Below are 20,680 nucleotides of genomic sequence, written 5' to 3' on the forward strand. Positions count from 1 at the left end.
GAATAACTGATGAATTTACAAACGCTCAACACCCATTGAAAATGGCCGGTGTCAGTAAACGTCGGCAAAAAAGCGTAATTAAAATTGTTGCCAGCAGCACAGTTACACTCACCAACGCTCTGGATAACAAGCTCTGCTAGGGCTAGAAAAATGGTCAGAGTGAAGTGTTCTCTCATTTAGCAAGGTAGCCAACGTTAGCCAGTTAGCTTGGGTGCTTGACTGCCATTGTGAAGTCAGAACGCTCGGATCAACCCTACTCCGCGTCCAGTGTGCGCTCTGAAAGCTGCGAGAGTGAAACGCTCTGAATTTACGAATGGACAATTGACAACGCTCTGAATTTACGAATGCCGAGGGCACAATCTGAGCGCTCTCTGGCACTCCAGAGTGAATTTACGAATGCACCCAAAGTAACAAAATATTTGTATAATGGGTTACTAGAGATCCGACGAAGTAGCAATAGAAAAAATTATAATAATATACAACTTGCACACCCACACATAGACATACGTAACTGGGGTAAAATGTCCTCCCCCAGGAGGAGTGGGGGTCTGACTTACTGGGGCTGACTGACCTCTGACCTCTGTTCTGACTTCCTGGTGAGGCTTGATAACCCTCACTAGAAAGACTGGAGACATTGGGTGAGATTTAAAAGGGCTATGTAAACACTAATAATTAGAAAAAGTTAATAATTTATTAATAGTCCCATGTGTGATTAGGACCACGAGGACAGAGAGACAGTGCTCCCCTTGAATGAGGGACGCCTGTCTCTAGTCTATTTTACAATTACCTTATAGGATACAATCATTTCCTTATGGAGTTATCAAGATTTGTAATTCTAATTTATTTATTTTTGATTTAACAGGCAGTTATGCATGATGCATGAATCATGATGTGAGTCGTGTTCAAAGCGGAAATTATTACCAGTCCCCTAGGGCCCTTTGGTAAATATGCACATTTATTTTCTTCACATGCCTTCCTGGAAAAGGAAAAAATATATGTTGGTAATGGTTGACAGTTACTCCAAATGGATTGAAGTTTTCCCCACATCAAGTGATATGTGTATTGCTGTTGTTTTCTTTTCTTTGTTTTTGTCTTGCTTCAATAACAAATCCCCCCAGATTGGGTCTGCTGGATTTCTCCCTAAGGATTAGCCCTCTAACTCCCTGACCTGTAACTCTGCAGTGGGATCGCCAAGATGATAAGGGAGTATAAGCCAATTTGTGGGGGGAAAAAGTGTTTCAACTGTGTTGTTATTCTCTTTGACATTTGTCTTAGAAATCTGCATTAAGAATATTGGTAGTAGTAATAATTTGTTATACAGTAAATAACTGGATTTCCTGAATCAGAAATGCCCTAAACTGAACTGTTGTTCTGGTCTGCCCTCTCTCGAGGTTATGGCGACGTTGATCACAGATGGTGTCTAGATGCATGGAAGGGATAATTTGACCAAGAACAGTGTGAACCTCAACCCCCCCCCTAACCAGCTGAAGCAATGGCAACAATGGAGTTCAGTATGGTCCGAGCCAGCAAACTGTACACAGCATGGAGGCGAAGCTATCAACTGCCTTTTCTCTCATGATTTCTCTCTCAGGAGTGCGACATGAGTCCACGTGGAGTGAGCATGGAGAGAGATCCCATCCAAACTTCTCTCATGTTGCTGGTGTACTGGTAGGAAAATGGACAGGACATAATGAACTGTAAAGGTCAGTGGCGGCTCAGGTGAGATACATTATCAAGGGCCATCCACTTTGAACATGTACCATTGGGAGGACGAACTGAAACACTATCTGAACATGAAGAAATGCCAGAAGGATGAATGCAGGGAGGGAGGGGGGTGATCCACCGTGCCCGTAATTGATTTTGGCTCATCCAATATTGTTTGTTTGGGTATCCGGTTGATTGTTGAGGTCTGGACACTGCAAAATGTACAGTAATTTAGACATAAAATGCATTGAGATACCAATCTGTCATTACCACAAGTGATGAGAATAGTTAAAGCCAGAAATATATGTCAATGTAAATGTACATTCTGCCAGTATGGGTGTGTGCTAAGTTGAGGGTCTTAAAGTGATAGAACCAACATGAAGCACTAAGGACTGCCATTCTAAATTCGGGGTGGATCATTTATTAATAGTTATAATTATGATTTGGATAAGTGAGGGTTGTAGAGACAGAGCTATGCCCCTAAAATGTGAGGAGAGCCACTAGATTGTAGCTTGGGCTAACCTTGCCCCAATCTCATTCTTATCAAGGTTGGTGTGAAACTGTTATAACATGAAAGTCAATATGCATGTGCCCTAGACCAAATTTGGGAGATCTCTAGAGATGTAGAAAACATTGGAAATGCTAAAGGAATTGTGCAAATTGGCTCTGCAAAACAGAGCGTGGCGATCTTTTGGCAAGTCAAGGCAACACTTATGCAATCATTGGTGATGAATGTTGTACTTTTGTCCCAGATCATTCTTCTGATATGACTGAATTCGCCGTATACATTGCCACTGTTTCTAAGAATAATTCCCCACAACCAGAGTGGACGCTTGCAACTTAGTTGGAATCCCCGTTTGGAAGTTGGGGATCCCAAATTGCCAAATGGGCTGCAGCGTGTGTTTTTTTTCTTTCTTAGTTTGTCTAAATTGTGCTATTTACCATGCTGTGTATGTGTGTATTTTTTATTAATTCACTCCCATTAATAGACATATAACTGTCACGTTCCTGACCTTATTTCCTTTGTTCAGTATTGTTTAGTTGGTCAGGACGTGAACTGGGTGGGCATTCTATGTTATGTGTTTCTATGTTGGGTTCATTGTATTGGCCTGATATGGTTCTCAATCAGAGGCAGGTGTTTGTCATTGTCTCTGATTGAGAACCATATTAAGGTAGACTGTTTCTCAGTTTGTTTGTGGGTGATTGTTGCTGTGTCTGTGTTTGTTTCACCACACGGTACTGTTTCGTTTCGTTTGGTCGTTTGTTCCTACCTGTTCGTGCGTTCATGTTTTATGTTCTCAAGTTCAGGTCTGTTCACGTCATTTTGTTATTTTGTATTTTGTCAGTGTTCTGTTTTGTTGGATATCATTAAAATTCGACATCATCAACATTCACCACGCTGCGCCTTGGTCCTCCTCTCTTCCACCTAAAGACGAGCGTTACAATAACCTTTATTGGGATTATAGTATTACCATACTAATTGGATTGTACAAACTAGAATGAAGGGTTTGAAATAAGGAAGTGTCTGTTTTTTTCTGTGTTGATTTCCCTTACTTTAATAGGAGTATAGAATATTTCGATATAGAAGCTAAAATCTAAATCACTATCAGTATCAGTATCTGCAATTTGGACGCCTAGACCCTTGTTTTGAGAACGATATCTCAGATTCAAGGTCTCAGCTTAGAGAGAAGAAGCCTTGTGAGGTATTGGTCTGTCACATGCATGACCCAGTATTGGTCGGTTACATGAATGAAGCAAACGTTAGTGATGAATATGTTGACTTGTCTGCAGTACATAAGAGAACTAACGGGACTGAGAGCTCCTGACAGACATTCAGAAGTATGGTGCATCAAGTTTGTTGGAACCTCTCCAGGGCGCTGACAAGAGCTCTCCCGGGGCAGTCCTGTTAGTTCACGCTTACACTGCTCCAAAGTCCAATGGTGGCGAACTTTAAACCACTCCAGCCAAAGCTTGGCATTGCGCTTGGTGATGGAAACCCGTTTCATGAAGCTCCCGAAGGAACAGTTATTGTGTTGACGTTGCTTCCAGAGGCAGTTTGGAACTTGGTAGTGAGTGTTGCAACCAAGGACATAATATTTTTACGCATTACGCGCTTCAGCACTTGGTGAACCTGTTCTGAGAGCTTGTGTGGCCTACCATTTCGCGGCTGAGCCGTCCATTGTTGCTCCTAGACATTTTCACTTCACAATAACAGCAATTACAGTTGACAGAGGCAGCTCTAGAAGAGCAGAAATTTTACGAACTGACTTGTTGGAAAGGTGGCATCCTATGATGCTGCGATGTTGAAAGTCACGGAGCTCTTCAGTAAGGTCCTTCTAATGTCAATGTTTGTCTATGGAGATTGCATGGCTGTGTGCTCAATTTTATACACCTGTCAGCAACAAGAGTGACTGAAATAGCCAAATCCACTAATTTGAAGGGATATCCACATACATATACACTATATATACAAAAGTAACGGATTTCCTCTTCGTCTGAGTAGCAAGGATCGGACCAATGTGCAGCGTGGTAATTGTCCATAATGAGATATTAAATAACTCAACAGAACACTGAACAAAATAACAAAAGTACAACCGAAACAGTCCCGTATGGTACTAACACAGGAAACAACCACCCAGAAAACACAATAGAAAACAGGCTACCTAAATATGGCTCCCAATCAGAGACAACGACTGACACCTGCCTCTGATTGAGAACCATACTAGGCCAAACACATAGAAATATAACAACAGAACAAAACATAGAAAAACAACATAGAATGCCCACCCCAACTCACGCCCTGACCAACTAAAATAAAGACATAAAAAAGGAACTAAGGTCAGAACGTGACAGTATATGTGTATTTGTGCAAACCGTCAGTCGAAGTGTTGGAGCAGTTTAAGTGTTTGATGGTTATGCCGATGCAAGTTCAGCAACTCCTTTGACACTGTTCTGCAAACTTAGCAAGATAATGTATCAGTCAGTAATGAGATGCACTGTAAAGAGGTTATTGTGCATTTTCCAGTAACTTAATGGCATAAATTGCTGTGAATTTGTAATTTCTTAACTGGAAACTATTTGTCAGTAGGTTATGTAAAAGTCACAATAACTTATAGGACACGTGCTGCCACTAGCAAGTATTGTCAGTAACCTACTGTGTCTTCACTGACGTTTCTGTTGACACTATGTACAGTTGAAGTCGAAAGTTTACATACACTTAGGTTGGAGTCATTAAAACTCGTTTTTCAACCACTCCACAAACGTATTGTTAACAAACTATAGTTTTGGCAAATCGGTTAGGACATCTACTTTGTGCATGACAAGTCATTTTTCCAACAATTGTTTACAGACAGATTATTTCACTTATAATTCACTGTATCACAATTCAAGTGGGTTAGAAGTTTACATACACTAAACTGACTGTGTCTTTAAACAGCTTGGAAAATTCCAGAAAATTATGTCATGGCTTTAGAAGCTTCTGATAGGCTAATTTACATAATTTGAGTCAATTGGAGGTGTACCTGTGGATGTATTTCAAGGCCTACCTTCAAACTCAGTGCCTCTTTGCTTGACATCATGGGAAAATCTAAAGAAATCAGCCAAGACCTCAGAAAGAAATTGTAGACCTCCACAAGTCTGGTTCATCCTTGGGAGCAATTTCCAAACGCCTGAAGGTACCACGTTCATCTGTACAAACAATAGTACGCAAGTATAAACACCATGGGACCATGCAGCCGTCATAACGCTCAGGAAGGAGACGCGTTCTGTTACCTAGAGATGAACGTACTTTGGTGCGAAAAGTGCAAATCAATCCCAGAACAACAGCACAGGACCTTGTGAAGATGCTGGAGGAAACAGGTACAAAAGTATCTATATCCACAGTAAAACGAGTCCTATACCACATAACCTGAAAGGCCGCTCAGGAAGGAAGAATCCACTGCTCCAAAACCGCCATAAAAAAGCCAGACTATGGTTTGCAACTGCACATGGGGATAAAGATCATACTTTTTGGAGAAATGTCCTCTGGTCCGATGAAACAAAAATAGAACTGTTTGGCCATAATGACCATCGTTACGTTTGGTGGAAAAAGGGGAAGCCTTGCAAGCCAAAGATCACCACCGTGATGCACGGGGGTGGCAGCATCATGTTGTGAGGGTGCTTTGCTGCAGGAGGGACTGGTGCACTTCACAAAATAGATGGCTTCATGAGGCCGGAAAAGTATGTGGATATATTGAAGCAACATCTCAAGACATCAGTCAGGAAGTTAAAGCTGGGTCGCAAATGGGTCTTCCAAATGGACAATGACCCCAAGCATACTTCCAAAGTTGTGGTAAAATGGATTAAGGACAACAAAGTCAAGGCGTTGGAGTGGTCATCACAAAGCCCTGACCTCAGTCCTAGAGACAATTTGTGGGCAGAAAAAAGCGTGTGCGAGCAAGGAGGCCTACAAACCTGACTCAGTTACACCAGCTCTGTCAGGAGGAATGGGCCAAAATTCACCCAGCTTATTGTGGGAAGCTTGTGGAAGGCTACCCAAAACATTTGACCCAAGTTGAACAATTTATAGGCAATGCTACCAAATACTAATTGGGTGTATGTAAACTTCTGACCCACTGGGAATGTGATGAAAGAAATACAAGCTGACATAAATCACTCTCTACTATTATTCTGACATTTCACATTCTTAAAATAAAATGGTGATCCTAACTGACAGAAGAGAGGGAATTTTTACGAGGATTAAATGTCAGGAATTGTGAAAAACTGAGTTTAAATGTATTTGGCTAAGGTGTATGTAAACTTTCGACTTCAACTGTACATCACTTGCTGATTGGCAGCATACTGTAGCAGGGCAGTCTGTCAGAAAATTGGTAGATTTTTTTATCTACCTGCCACAGAGGCTGGTGGACCAAAAATACAATGCTATGCCCTGAACCCCAGAAACTGTTGTCAAAAGCCTGTTTCTGAGATACTGGATTCGGCACACCTGGCACTGACGATCATATGAAGCTCAGTCGCTTAGGTCACCAATTTTGCCCATTCTAACGTTCAATCGAACAGAAATTGAATGCCTCGATGCCTACTTTATATAACAAGCCAGGGCCACGTGACTGTCTGTAGGAGTGATACATTGTTGTGAAAGGTGTGGTGTACCTCAAACTGTCCGGTGAGTGTATGTTCTTGGTAACAAGCCGTTTTCCCCCACAGGACTGCTGCTGACTGGATGTTTTTTATGTCGAATCTTGTGGCACTCCAGTTTAAATCCAGAGAGCATTTATGCACACTTAGGGCTAGATTCTATCAGATCAGGAAATAAGGAAATTCAGGTTGCTGGCATTCAAGAGGTTGAGAGTTCAAATCCTAGGTGTGGTTGCATCCCAAGTGTGCTAACCAATGTTGAGGTCAATTCCATCAAGTTCCAGTCAATTCAGAAAGTGAACCAAATACCATTTCCAAATTTTTCGTTATTGAAAATAACTAATTAGAATAGGAATTTCTGTGTACCTTCTGAATACAGTTAGTTGTTTCACAGTAGATTTACTGTAGAAATACAGTTCAGGCGTAGAAATACATTAAAACTTGTTTGCACTATTTTCACCATAACTCAGTAGCTCGTAACTTACAGAATAAAATAAAAAAACAGTTTGTGTCATAAAAGTACCCTATAAGTTTAAATGCAATTGCAAGTGAAGCGTGCCAAGTTAATTTGCAGGACGGATCAAAAAGTGCATTGTTATTCACAGTAAATATAGCAAAACACTATTACTGTAGAAATGTACAGTAAAATGACAAAATCTACCTCAAAATTAACAGCAATGGCTAACAGTGTAATTTCAAGTTATCACATATTGAAACACATGATTTCAAATGTGGAAAATCACATGACATGTGAAAACTTGTTTTTGGAACACGTGAAATTATGTGAAAACGTGTTTTTCCAAAACTTCACATGTGGAATTGCATGTGTTGTTGCTGTTCAGCAAAAGTATGACCCAACCTGGGATTTGATTGCACAACCTCTGGATTTGAGGTACACTGACCTTTCTGCTGTGCAACAAAGTCTGTAGCATTCCCCTACACATTCATTACCTATAATACATCTCTGCACTTAGCAAAAGACTGCCAGCTGCACTGCTATTTTAGTTGTCAGTTATTCTGACTATTCTCTCATTATTTCTTTAAGTTTACTTATTTCAGGGTTTTCTGTATAGGTGTCTAATGTTGGTGTGGCATATTATTCTGTTTTAATGGTACTCCTGAATCACTATGATAAATATAATAGTTTTTCTTGAGCATATGCGATCACGTGAAAATCCACGTGAAATATCATAGGTGAAGTGTTCTAAGAACACATGGTTTCACATGTGAAAATCCAGATCACCACATGTGACGTGTTCCAAAAACACATGGTTTCACATGTGAAAACGTGGAAATATCACATGTGAAATCATGTGGTTTTTCCATAAGGGCAGGGCTTTAAAGTGCGACCAAGGAGTTTTATTATGGGAACACTGCGATTATGGAAGAAATCTGCCAGATAATAATTGTTGTAATGATAATGTTTCCGAGTACCCTAGAGAATAAAGTGAAAACGTCTTGATTCTAGCCCAACCAGGTCAAAAGATCTGACCCATATTACCGCAACATGTTTATCTTCCTATAGTGGATCTCTAGGACCCCATTTTACATTCATAAACCATGTTGTTGGTTGTTCTAAAACTACTTGAGCGTTGTTAAATAATTTGTTCAATCATGTTACCTCATTGGATAGCTAGCTAACAACCTGGTAACTTTACCAGTATATCCAAACATTTGGGGGCACAGAAAGAAAGGAAAATGGATTTCTTCTTCAGGAGATCAATGATCATAGCAATGAATGAAAGATCTCGTGCATGTCGTCATCAAAAACCTGACATTTTTAAAGAGACATGGTACAACTTTCAGTAGGAAAATGTAGAAATCTAATATTCCACAAATGACTTTGTAATTTAAATGACAAGTATTTGGATCAACATTTTAGCTTTATAATAAACTCATGTCTTTACAGTGTTACATATTCGTTTCTAGGGCACAACATGTGCTGCAAAAGTAGCTAGAATTCATATAGGCCGTATCAATAAATAAAATGTATAATGTTTTCTGGAGCTCCAAAATTTAATGTGGTGCTCCTAACTTTTTTAAGTTGGTAGCACCAGTGCATGTGAATGTAGACCCCTGCTTAGTACAGACGGAGAGAAAAGAAGGAAGGCTCACCAGCCTGGTCCACCTCAGCCTCAGCCTCCAGACGAAGAAACACGTCCTCCAGCGTTGTCATGGACACCCCGTAGTTGCTGATGCCCAGGTCTGGCCTGCAGTCTAGTTCTGAGAACAATCCTGAGAGAGTGAAGTCATGCTACAGTAAGTACAGAACCACAGATCTAAAACTCTACCTGCTATATATGAATAAAAATATAATTCCTCGAAAGTGAATAGCCCCTCGGACTATAGCAATTTGACTTCCCCGTCATGGGTACACTCAATAGGAATTATATTTCTATGATAGGAGCGATCAACTGAGCCGTAGTACAGAGATTAGTTTCTGACCTGAAAAGGTGTCCATGCTTTCGAAAGGGAGGGTGAATGTCAGTTCAGCCTCTTGTTGCCGTGACAACTGAGCCTTGGGGACGTGGTGCTTGACCAATGATGTGACACCATCCACCTCACACCGTTCACCAATAGACATTCTATAGGAAGGGGAAAAACATTATTTAGCTGCGGTATGTATGCATCAGTCTTACTGTCATCAAACAACATGATTTTTGAAGAAACAATCTGCTGGATGGCTTAAATAGGTCAAAACGCTTTAGGTCGAGATATGTGTTAGTGTATTTTTTGGTGACATTTGGAGAGCTGTCTGCCGAACTTACCTGAGGTGGTATCCTACTCCACACTTGGTCTTGAGATATAGGGAAGAACCAACACACTTAAGTTGGCCCTGAGAGATCACAGCTTTGCGGTCTAAAAGGGAATGGGAAAATGAAAGAGAGAGAAAGAGATCGAGAGAGATAGAGAAAAAGAGAAATTGAGATGGCGAGTGAAAGACGTAAGTGTATTGAGGGATAAAGAGAACCCTGCTACAGATGAACACATTGTTAGAGATAGATAGGGAAGAGATGGGTGTACCAGCGAGTATGTCTGCCTCGTCCATGTAATGTGTGCTGAGCACCGTGACTCTGCCTGCTCTGCGACTCTTCAGCAGAGACCACACCTGGTGTCTGGAACAGGGGTCCATACCAGCAGTAGGTTCATCCAGGAGCAGGATCTAAACATATACACACATGCAAAATCTAATCAAATTTTATTTGTCACAGGCTTCGTAAACAACAGATGTGGACTAACAGTGAAATACTTACTCATAGGACCTTCCCAAAAATGCAGAGAGAAAGAAAATAGAGAAATAATAGAAAAGTAAAACATGTAATAAAAGTAACAATAGTTACACAATGAGTAGCAATAACTTGGATATATACACTGTACAAGGGGTACAAGTACCGAGTCGATGTGCACGAGGTAATTGGGGTAAATATGTACAGTACCAGTCAGTCAAAAATTTGGACACCTACTCATTCAAGGGTTTTTCTTTATTTTTTACTATTTTCTACATTGTAGAATAATATTGAAGACATCAAAACTATGAAATAACACATGGAATCATGCAGTAACCAAAAAAGTGTATTTTAGATTTTTCAAAGTAGCCACCATTTGCCTTGATCCCAACTCTTGGAATTCTTTCAACCAGCTTCACCTGGAATGCTTTTCCAACCGTCTTGAAAGTTCCCACATATGCTGAGCACTTGTTGGCTGCTTTTCCTTCACTCTGCGGTCCAACTCATCCCAAACCATCTCCGTTGGGTTGAAGTCAGGCGATTGTGGAGGCCAGCTCATCTGATGCAGCACTCCATCGCTCTCCTTCTTGGTCAAATAGCCCTTACACAGCCAGGTCTGGCCTGCAGTCTAGTTCTGTGTTGGGTCAGTCTAGTGTTGGGTCATTGTCCTGTTGAAAAACAAATGACAGTCCTACTAAGCGCAAACCAGATGGGATGGTGTATCGCTGCAGAATGCTGTGGTAGCCATGCTGGTTAAGTGTAACTTGAATTCTAAATAAATCACCAACAGTGTCACCAGCAAAGCACCCCCACACCATAGCACCCCCACACCTCCTCCTCCATGCGTCACGGTGGGAACCACACATGCAGAGATCATCCATTCACCTACTCTGCGTCTCACAAAGACACGGCGGTTGGAACCAAAAATCTAAAATTTGGATTCATCATACCAAAAGGACAGATTTCCACCGGTCTAATGTCCATTGCTCATGTTTCTTGGCCCAAGCAAGTCTCTTCCTATTATTTGTGTCCTTTAGTAGTGGTTTCTTCGCAGGAATTCGACCACGAAAGCCTGATTTATGCATTCTCCTCTGAACAGTTGATGTTGTGATGTGTCTGTTACTTGAATTCTGAAGTATTTATTTGGGCTGCAATTTCTGAGGCTAGTAACTCTAAGTAACTTATCCTCTGCAGCAGAGGTAACTGGGTCTTCCTTTCGTGTGGCAGTCCTCATGAGCCAGTTTCATCATAGTGCTTGATGGTTTTTGCGACTGCACTTGAAGAAACTTTCAAAGTCCTTGAAATGTTCCAGAATGACTGACCTTCATGTCTTGAAGTAATGATGGACTGTCCTTTCTCTTTGCTTATTTGAGCTGTTCTTGTCATAATATGGACTTGGTCTTTTACCAAATAGGGCTATCTTCTCTATACCACCCCTACATTGTCACAACACAACTGATTGGCTCAAACACATTAAGGAAATAGTAGGTCACTTTTATTCTACAATGTAGAAAATAGTAAAAAATAAAGACATTTCTAAGTGACCCAAAACTTTTGAACGGTAGTGTGTGTATGTATGTGTGTATACATACAGTTGAAGTCGGAAGTTTACATATACCTTAGCCAAATACATTTATACTCAGTTTTTCACAATTCTTGACATTTAACATTAAAATCCCCACTCTTAGGTCAGTTAGGATCACCATTTTATTTTAAGAATGTGAAATGTCACAATAATAGTAGAGAGAACGATTTATTTCAGCATGTATTTCTTTCATCACATTCCCAGTGGGTCAGAAGTTTACATACACTCAATTAGTATTTGGTAGCATTGCCTTTAAAATTGTTTAACTTGGGTCAAGCGTTTCAGGTAGCCTTCCACAAGCTTCCCACAATAAGTTGGGTGAATTTTGGCCCATTCCTCCTGACAGAGCTGGTGTAACTGAGTCAGGTTTGTAGGCCTCCTTGCTCGCACACGCTTTTCAGTTCTGCCCACAAATTTTCTACAGGATTGAGGTCAGGGCTTTGTGATGGCCACTCCAATACCTTGACTTTGTTGTCCTTAAGCCATTTTTCCACAACTTTGGAAGTATGCTTGGGGTCATTGTCCATTTGGAAGACCCATTTGCGACCAAGCTTTAACTTCCTGACTGATGTCTTGAGATGTTGCTTCAATATATCCACATCATTTTCCTCCCTGATGATGCCATCTATTTTGTGAAGTGCACCAGTCCCTCCTGCAGCAAAGCACCCCAACAACATGATGCTGCCACCCCCGTGCTTCACGGTTGGGATGGTGTTCTTCGGCTTGCAAGCCTCCCCCTTTTTCCTCTAAACATAACAATGGTCATTATGGCCAAACAGTTCTATTTTTGTTTTGTCAGACCAGAGGATATTTCTTCAAAAAGTACAATCTTTGTCCCCATGTGCAGTTGCAAACCATAGTCTGGCTTTTTTTAATGGCGATTTTGGAGCAGTGGCTTCTTCCTTGCTGAGCGGCCTTTCAGGTTATATTGATATAGGACTCGTTTTACTGTGGATATAGATACTTTTGTACCTGTTTCCTCGAGCATCTTCACAAGGTCCTTTGCTGTTGTTCTGGGATTGATGTGCACTTTTCGCACCAAAGTACGTTCATCTCTAGGAGACAGAACGCATCTCCTTTCTGAGACGTATGACGGCTGCGTGGTCCCATGGTGTTTATACTTGCGTACTATTGTTTGTACAGATGAACGTGGTACCTTTAGGCGTTTGGAAATTGCTCCCAAGGATGAACCAGACTTGTGGAGGTCTACAATTTTGGCTGATTTCTTTAGATTTCCCCATTATGTCAAGCAGAGGCACTAAGTTTGAAGGTAGGCCTTGAAATACATCCACAGGTACACCTCCAATTGACTCAAATGATGCCAATTAGCCTATCAGAAGCTTCTTAAGCCATGACATAATTTTCTGGAATTCTCCAAGCCGTTTAAAGGCACAGTCAACTTAGTGTATGTAAACTTCTGACCCACGAGAATTGTGATCAAGTAAATTATAAGTGAAATAATCTGTCTGTAAACAATTGTTGGAAAAATTACTTGTGTCATGCACAAAGCAGATGTCCTAACCGACTTGCCAAAACTATAGTTTGTTAACAGGAAATTTGTGGAGTGGTTGAAATACAAGTTTTAATGACTACAACCTAAGTGTATGTAAACTTCTGACTTGAACTGTATATCTACACACACACACACACACACACACACACACACACCACACACACACACGTTCAAAAGTTGTGTCCTTGTTTTTGAAAGAAAAGCACATTTCTTGTCCATTAAAATAACATCAAATTGATCAGAAATACAGTGTAGACATTGTTAATGTTGTAAATGACTATTGTAGTTGTAAATGGCAGATTTCTTGTGGAATATCTACATAGGTGTACAGAGGCCCATTATCAGCAACCATCACTCCTGTGTTCCAATGGCACGTTGTGTTAGCTAATCCAAGTTTATCATTTTAAAAGGCTAATTGATCATTAGAACACCCTTTTGCAATTATTTCTGCACAGCTGAAAACTCTCAACGTCAACAGTGAAGAGGCGACTCCGAGATGCTGGCCTTCTAGGCAGAGTTCCTCTGTCCAGTGTCTGTGTTCTTTTCCCCATCTTAATCTTTTCTTTTTATTGTCCAGTCTGAGATATGTCTTTTTCTTTGCAACTCTGTCTCGAAGGCCAGCATCCCGGAGTCGCCTCTTCACTGTTGACGTTGAGACTGGTGGTTTGCGGGAACTATTTACTGAAGCTGCCAGTTGAGGACTTGTGAGGCGTCTGTTTTTCAAACTAGATACTCTAATGTACTTGTCCTCTTGCTCAGTTGTGCACCGGAGCCTCCCACTCCTCTTTCTATTCTGGTTAGAGCCAGTTTGCGCTGTTCTGTGAAAGGAGTAGTACACAGCGTTGGATGAGATCTTCAGTTTCTTGGCAATTTCTCGCATGGAATAGCCTTTATTTCTCAGAACAAGAATAGAGACTGACGATTTTCAGAAGAAAGTTATTTGTTTCTGGCCACTTTGAGCCTGTAATCGAACCTACAGATACTGATGCCTCAGATACTCAACTAGTCTAAAGAATGCCAGTTTTATTGCTTCTTTAAATCAGGACAATAGATTTCAGCTGTGCTAACATAATTGCAAAAGGGTTTTCTAATGATCAATTAGCCTTTTAAAATGATAAACTTGGATTAGCTAACACAACGTGCCATTGGAACACAGGAGTGATGGTTGCTGATAATGGGCCACTGTACGCCTATGTAGAAATTCCATGAAACAATCTACCGTTTCCAGCTAGAATAGCCATTTACAACATTAACAATGTCTACACCGTGTTTCTGATCAATTTGATGTTATTTTAACTGACATGTTTTGTGTGCTTTTCTTTAAACAAGGACATTTCTAAGTGACACCAAACTTTTATGATCTACCCACTAAATGTTTTATTTTTTTAAATTAACTATTTATCAGTCTTATGGCTCGGTGGTAGAAGCTGTTCAGGCTCCTGTTGGTTCCAGAATTGGTGCATCGGTACCGCTTGCAGTGCGGTAGCAGAGAGACAGACAGAGAGAGACAGACAGAGAGAGACAGACAGAGAGAGACAGACAGAGACAGACAGACAGAGAGAGACATACAGACAGAGAGACATACAGAGAGAGAGAGAGACAGACAGAGAGACAGAGACACAGAGAGAGAGACACAGAGAGAGAGAGACAGAGAGAGAGAGAGAGAGACAGAGAGAGANACAGAGAGAGAGACACAGAGAGAGAGAGACAGAGAGACAGAGAGAGAGAGACAGAGAGAGAGAGACAGACAGAGACAGACAGACAGAAACAGAGAGAGAGACACAGAGAGAGAGAGACAGAGAGAGAGAGACAGACAGAGACAGGCAGAGAGACAGAGAGAGATAGAGAGACAGAGACAGAGACAGAGAGAAGGCCATTTCTGTTGTGAGGGTGGATGATCAAGGATCCAGCTACCTTGGGGTCTCCCAGGATGGCTATGCCCACAGACAATTTCCTCTTCTGGCCTCCACTCAGGTTCTTAGCCTGGGCGTCCATGATCTTCTCCAGGTCTAGATCCTTCAGCACCTTGGACACCTAACGGACAGATCCAACACACAGGAGGGAGGGAGAGAAAAGGATGTGATCCCAAACACTGACTTAATATTATCCATCTTGTGAGTTGAAGCTGAATTCAGAAATACGGAAGCAACATAGAGGCCTGCCAGTTAACAACCAGCCATGCTAGAGTGACCGAGTGATCATATATGATGCATTTTACATTTACATTTGACTAATTTAGCAGACGCTCTTATCCAGAGCGATTTGAAACAGCATTCAGTATCACAACATCACACGTAAATCCTTCTTGAAAATAGCCGCTATCAATATCTGTACTGGTAATAAAAATCCCCTCACCTCATTGTCAATGTCAGAGGGCAGAATCCCTTTAATGGCAGCGAATATCCTCAGGTGCTCTTCTACAGTCAGCACGTCAAAGATGATGTTGAACTGAGGGCAGATGCCCACCAGCTGCCTCATCTCTGCCCCCTCAGCGATCTCTGCCACAGGGGAGCCATAGATGGAGGCGTGGCCGTCGGTTGGAGGGCAGATCCCACACAGGATGTTCATCAGAGTGGACTTCCCCGCTCCGCTGTGGCCCAGGAGGGCTGTGATCTGACCTTCATAGATGTCAAAGGTCAAGCCTGGATAGAAGGCAGGACATGAAGACATTAGGGTCTACGAAGAGCCTCATATGGGGCGGTTTCTCGGACACAGATTAAGTCTAATCATGGATGAGGATAAACAGAGAAAGGTAAGACAACGTCAGGATCTGTTAACCTCTCTAGGCTAGGGGGCGGTATTTTCATGTCCGGATGAAAAGCGTGCCCAAAGTAAACTGCCTGCTACTCAGGCCCAGAAGGTAGGATATGGATATTATTAGTAGATTTGGATAGAAAACACTCTGAAGTTTCTAAAGCTGTTTGAATGATGTCTGAGTATAACATAACTTATTTGGCAGGTGAAACCCCGAGGACAAACCATCCAGGACTTTTTTTTTGAGGTGACAGTGTTTTCAATGGGTTTTCTATGTGGATCTAGATTTCTAAGGCACTTGCTTGTAGTTCCTATCGCTTCCACTGGATGTCAACAGTCTTTAGAAATTGGTTGATGTTTTTCCCTTTGTGTAATGAAGAAGTAGGGCTGTTCAGAACGAGGGTCGAGTCTAGTGTACTATTGTGGTTGGGGCGCACGACCTGAAAGCTCGCTCCACTTTGTTTTTATCCGCTATTGAACGCAGTTTATCCCGTCTTAAATTTGATCGATTATTTACGTAAAAAAATACCTAAAGTTGTATTAGGAAAGTTGTTTGAAATGTTTGGACAAAGATTACAGGTAACTTATTAGATATTTTATAGTCATGTTGCGCAAGTTGGAACCGGTGTTTTTCTGGATCAAACGCGACAAATAAATGGACATTTTGGAGATATAATGACGGAATTAATCGAACAAAAGGACCATTTGTGATGTTTATGGGACATATTGGAGTGCCAACAGAAGAAGCTATTCAAAGGTAAGGCATGAATTATATCGTTATTTCTGAGTTTTGTGTCGCGCCTGGCGGGATTAAATATGATTGTCTGTGTTTGTTTGATGGGGTGCTGTCCTCAGATAATCGCATGGTTTGCTTTCGCCGTAAAGCCTTTTTGAAATCTGACACCATGGCTGGATTAACAAGAAGTTAAGCTTTATTTTGACATATTGCATGTGTATTTTCAAGAATGTTAAATATTTACAATTCTGTCGTTTGAATTTGGCACCCTGCACTTTCACTTGATGTTGGTCAGGTGGGACGGTAGCGTCCCATCTAGCCTAGAGAGGTTATTAAGGAAGTTCGGAACTCTGCCGATTTCCAATTTGTCTGTTAGATACGGCAACTAGAAAAGAGGCTCCACACAGACACAAGAGAGTGACAAGAGAAATACGTAGAGGAATGAGCCTCACCCCTCAGAGCTTCCACGATGCTGTCCTTCTCTTTGTACACCTTGCGGATGTTGTTAATGCTGCCAGGGTGGGGAGACAGAGAAGAGGGTAAACAACAGGTTTCAATCTGGCACTCATTCTTTCTGGGTCAAAGCTAATGGAAGTTTGCAGGCTGGAAGCAGACCAAGCCAGTGGGTTCCTTTCAGGTGCTCATCTATATCGATACAGCTCGGCTGAGGTTATCGTTTCCCCTGGTAACTCTAAAAGCCTGTATTTCTGTCCTGGAAAGTCAATAATGGGGCCAGGTTTCTCTATAAATGTAAGAGGATATCAGCCTGATCCGGACCTGTCGAGCTGAGGCAGCAACAGAGTCTATTTTCAAAGCCACTTGTTACAGAGAGACACAAGTGTTCTCTTCCAGCCAGGGACAGGAGCATTATGATAAGAAAGATCTGCACCAAAACGTTTCATATCATGCACCATCAGAACTGACGTCAATGGAAAGTTGCTGATTCACACTATAGGGCCGGCCGAAACCTTACTGTGTTCCCTTCACATTGTCCTTTACAGCATGGTTCAAGCAACTATGAAGGTAAACTCAGTAGCCTTGTACAAATGTGAGGCAGCTTCATGTACAACTACACCAGTGGCGGTCAGTGTCGTTTAAGATGAGGGAGGACGATTATTTTTTGGGGAGCGTGGCCTTATTTCTATTGCAGCATATTGGATGACTGTCATTCATATTCCATTCACCCAGTTCAATGTAACAGCAATAGGTTTAGGCTACTACATGATACTCTAATTTTCAATGATTTAAATTATTTAAAGTATAGGCATAAATGCAGCTGATAGTAGCCTCCTTCTGGCTTCAAAAGAAAAACAGGCCTTATTCCTAAAATAAAATCCCAACTTCGGCTTCAAGTTTTTTTGTAAATTGTTGAATATGCAATTTAAAATTCCAAGATATTTACGAGGTTATAGCCTCAATCTCATTTCCATGACAGGTAGTAATAGGTGAAAGGTTCAGAGGTCTATTTCTTGCTTTAGAAAACACAATTAGTTTAGTCAGCATTGAGGAGACAACAACAAACAATAAATAACAGTATAATCAGCATAAAAGTGAAGTTGAGCATTTTTCACATTTGTCTTAATTATTTATATAAATAGTGAATAAGAGGGGACCAAGTCCCCAGCCCTGGGGCACACCATTACAGACAGACAATTTAGCAGACATGAGCACATCAAATTGAGTGCACTGAGTTCTATCAGACAGATAGTTAGCAAACCATGCAACTACATGCTCGGAAAGACCTATGCTCAATAATCTCTGCCTCAGTACAGCATGATCAACTGTATCAAAAGCCTTAGAGAGATCAATAAAAAGTGAGACAGTGCTGTTTTTTGTCAAGGGCTTCAGTGATATCATGTAAAACCTTCATGGCTGCTGTAATTGTGCTTTGCTTCTACTTGAAGCCCGATTGGTACATTGATAAAATAGAGTTTATTTTTATATACTATTTTAGCTGTTCAGTAACAAGGGTTTCAAGTATTTTCACTAGGGGTGACAGCTTTGAGATTGGCCTATAATAATTTAAAAGAGTTGGATCTCCCAGTTTTAAAAGTTGTAGGACAAATGCTGATTTCCAGATCCTTGGAATTTCATTACATTCCAGGGTTAGATTGAACAGATATATAAGTGGTTCAGCTATGAAATCAACTGCCAGTTTTAAAAAGCAGGGATTAAGAAGATCAGGACCTGCAGGCTTTCTCTGATCTAAGGATTTCAGGGCTTTATGTACCTTCTGCACTGAGAATGGCAAAAAGCTAAACGGTTGACCAGCTCTCACTGGTTCATCCACACAGGGCTGTATAGAGACAGAAGATACTAAATCAAACAGCCTATCAGATGACACAAAGTGATCATTGAAACAATTCAGCATTTCAGTTTCGTCATGAACAGCAACAGAGTCCTTCAATAAACATGAAGGCAATTCATTAACAGTGCTGTTACCAGACAGACTTAATAGCCCTCCAAAACTTCCTAGGGTCATTCAGGTTATCAGTAGTAACAGACATAAAATATTCAGACTTGGCCTTCCTGAATAGAGAAGAACACTTGCTTCATAGCTACGTAAAAATAAGCCAATCAGCATAAGAACATGAATTCTTTACCTTAGCCCAGGCTAGATTACATTCGTGAATAATACAAGACAGCTCAGAAGAAAACCATGGATTATCCCGCCCTTTAACTCTGAACCTGTGGAATGGGGCATGTTTTTGACTATTTGGAAAAAACAATCATGAAAGAATTTCCAGGCAATTTCCACATCAGGAAAAAGCTCAATCTTGCTCCAGTCAAAATAAAACAAATCATGAAAGAAAGCCTGCTCATTAAAACTCTTCAAGTTTCTCTTCAAATCAAATCATATTTTGTTTGTCACATGCGCCAAATACAACAGGTATAGAGACCTTACAGCAGTGAAATGCTTACTTACAAGCCCTTAACACTTATTGTTCTTAAAATTGCATTTTTGGTTAAGTAAAAAAAAATAGTAAAAAAATAGAAAAAGAAAAGTAACAAATAATTAAACAGCAGCAGTAAAATAACAATAGCGAGGCTATATACAGGGGTACCGGTACAGAGTCAATGTGCAGGGGCACCGGTTAGTGGAGGTAATATGTACATGTAGGTAGAGTTAAAGTGACTATGCATAGATAATAAACAGAGTAGCAGCAGCGTAAAAGAGATGGTCTGGGTAGCCCTTTGATTAGCAGTTCAGGATTCTTATGGCTTGGGGTTAGAAGCTGTTAAGAAGCCTTTTGGGCCTAGACTTGGCACTCCGGTACCGCTTGCCGTGCGATAGCAGAGAACAGTCTATGGACTAGGGTGGCTGGAGTCTTTGACCATTTTTAGGGCCTTCCTCTGACACTGCCTGGTGATGTACTGGGCCATACGCACTACCCTAAGTAGTGCCTTGCGGTCGGAGGCCAAGCAGTTGCCATACAAGGCAGTGATGCAACCAGTCAGGATGCTCTCAATGGTGCAGCTGTAGAACCTTTTGAGGATCTGTGGACCCACGTCAAATCTTTTCAGTCTCCTGAGGGGGAATAGGCTTTGTCATCCCCTCTTCACAACTGTCTCAGTGTGTTTGGACCAGGATAGTTTTTTAGTGATGTGGACACCAAGAAATGTGAAGCTCTCAACCTGCTCCACTACTGCCCCGTCAATGAGAATGGGGGCGTGCTCGGTCCTCGTTTTCATGTAGTCCAGAAATCAGCTCCTTTGTCTTGCTCACATTGAGGGCGAGGTTGTTGTCCTGGCACTATCGTTGTCGGTGATCAGGCCTACCACAGTTGTGTCATCGGCAAACTTGATGATGGTGTTGGAGTTGTGCCTGGCCATGCAGTCATGAGTGAACAGGGAGTACAGGAAGGGACTGAGCACACACCCGAGGGGCCCCTGTGTTGAGGATCAGCGTGGCGGATGGGTTGTTACCTACCCTTACCACCTGGGGTCGGCCCGTCAGGAAGTCCAGGATCCAGTTGCAGAGGGAGGCGTTTAGTCCCAGGGTCAAGGGCTTGTAAGTAAGCATT

The 20,680-nt window shown here is 41.4% G+C and overlaps 1 protein-coding gene across 2 annotated transcripts in view; it reads right to left on the bottom strand.

Annotated features, from left to right (window-relative positions):
- abca5 (ATP-binding cassette, sub-family A (ABC1), member 5) overlaps nt 1-20,680 on the bottom strand; it is a 104,075-nt gene that overhangs the window by 31,944 nt on the left and 51,451 nt on the right. For both annotated transcript variants that reach the window (XM_024008176.2, XM_024008175.2), the window contains exons 11-17: nt 17,108-17,166; nt 15,521-15,807; nt 15,080-15,199; nt 9,865-10,003; nt 9,609-9,699; nt 9,286-9,425; nt 8,956-9,075 (exon numbers count right to left, since the gene is read on the bottom strand). In XM_024008176.2, coding sequence (XP_023863944.1) covers nt 8,956-9,075; nt 9,286-9,425; nt 9,609-9,699; nt 9,865-10,003; nt 15,080-15,199; nt 15,521-15,807; nt 17,108-17,166 — 956 coding nt within the window. The remainder of the gene's footprint in view (nt 1-8,955; nt 9,076-9,285; nt 9,426-9,608; nt 9,700-9,864; nt 10,004-15,079; nt 15,200-15,520; nt 15,808-17,107; nt 17,167-20,680) is intronic.

Source organism: Salvelinus sp. IW2-2015, linkage group LG18 (genome assembly GCF_002910315.2).
Source record: "Salvelinus sp. IW2-2015 linkage group LG18, ASM291031v2, whole genome shotgun sequence".
NCBI lineage: Eukaryota > Metazoa > Chordata > Actinopteri > Salmoniformes > Salmonidae > Salvelinus > Salvelinus sp. IW2-2015.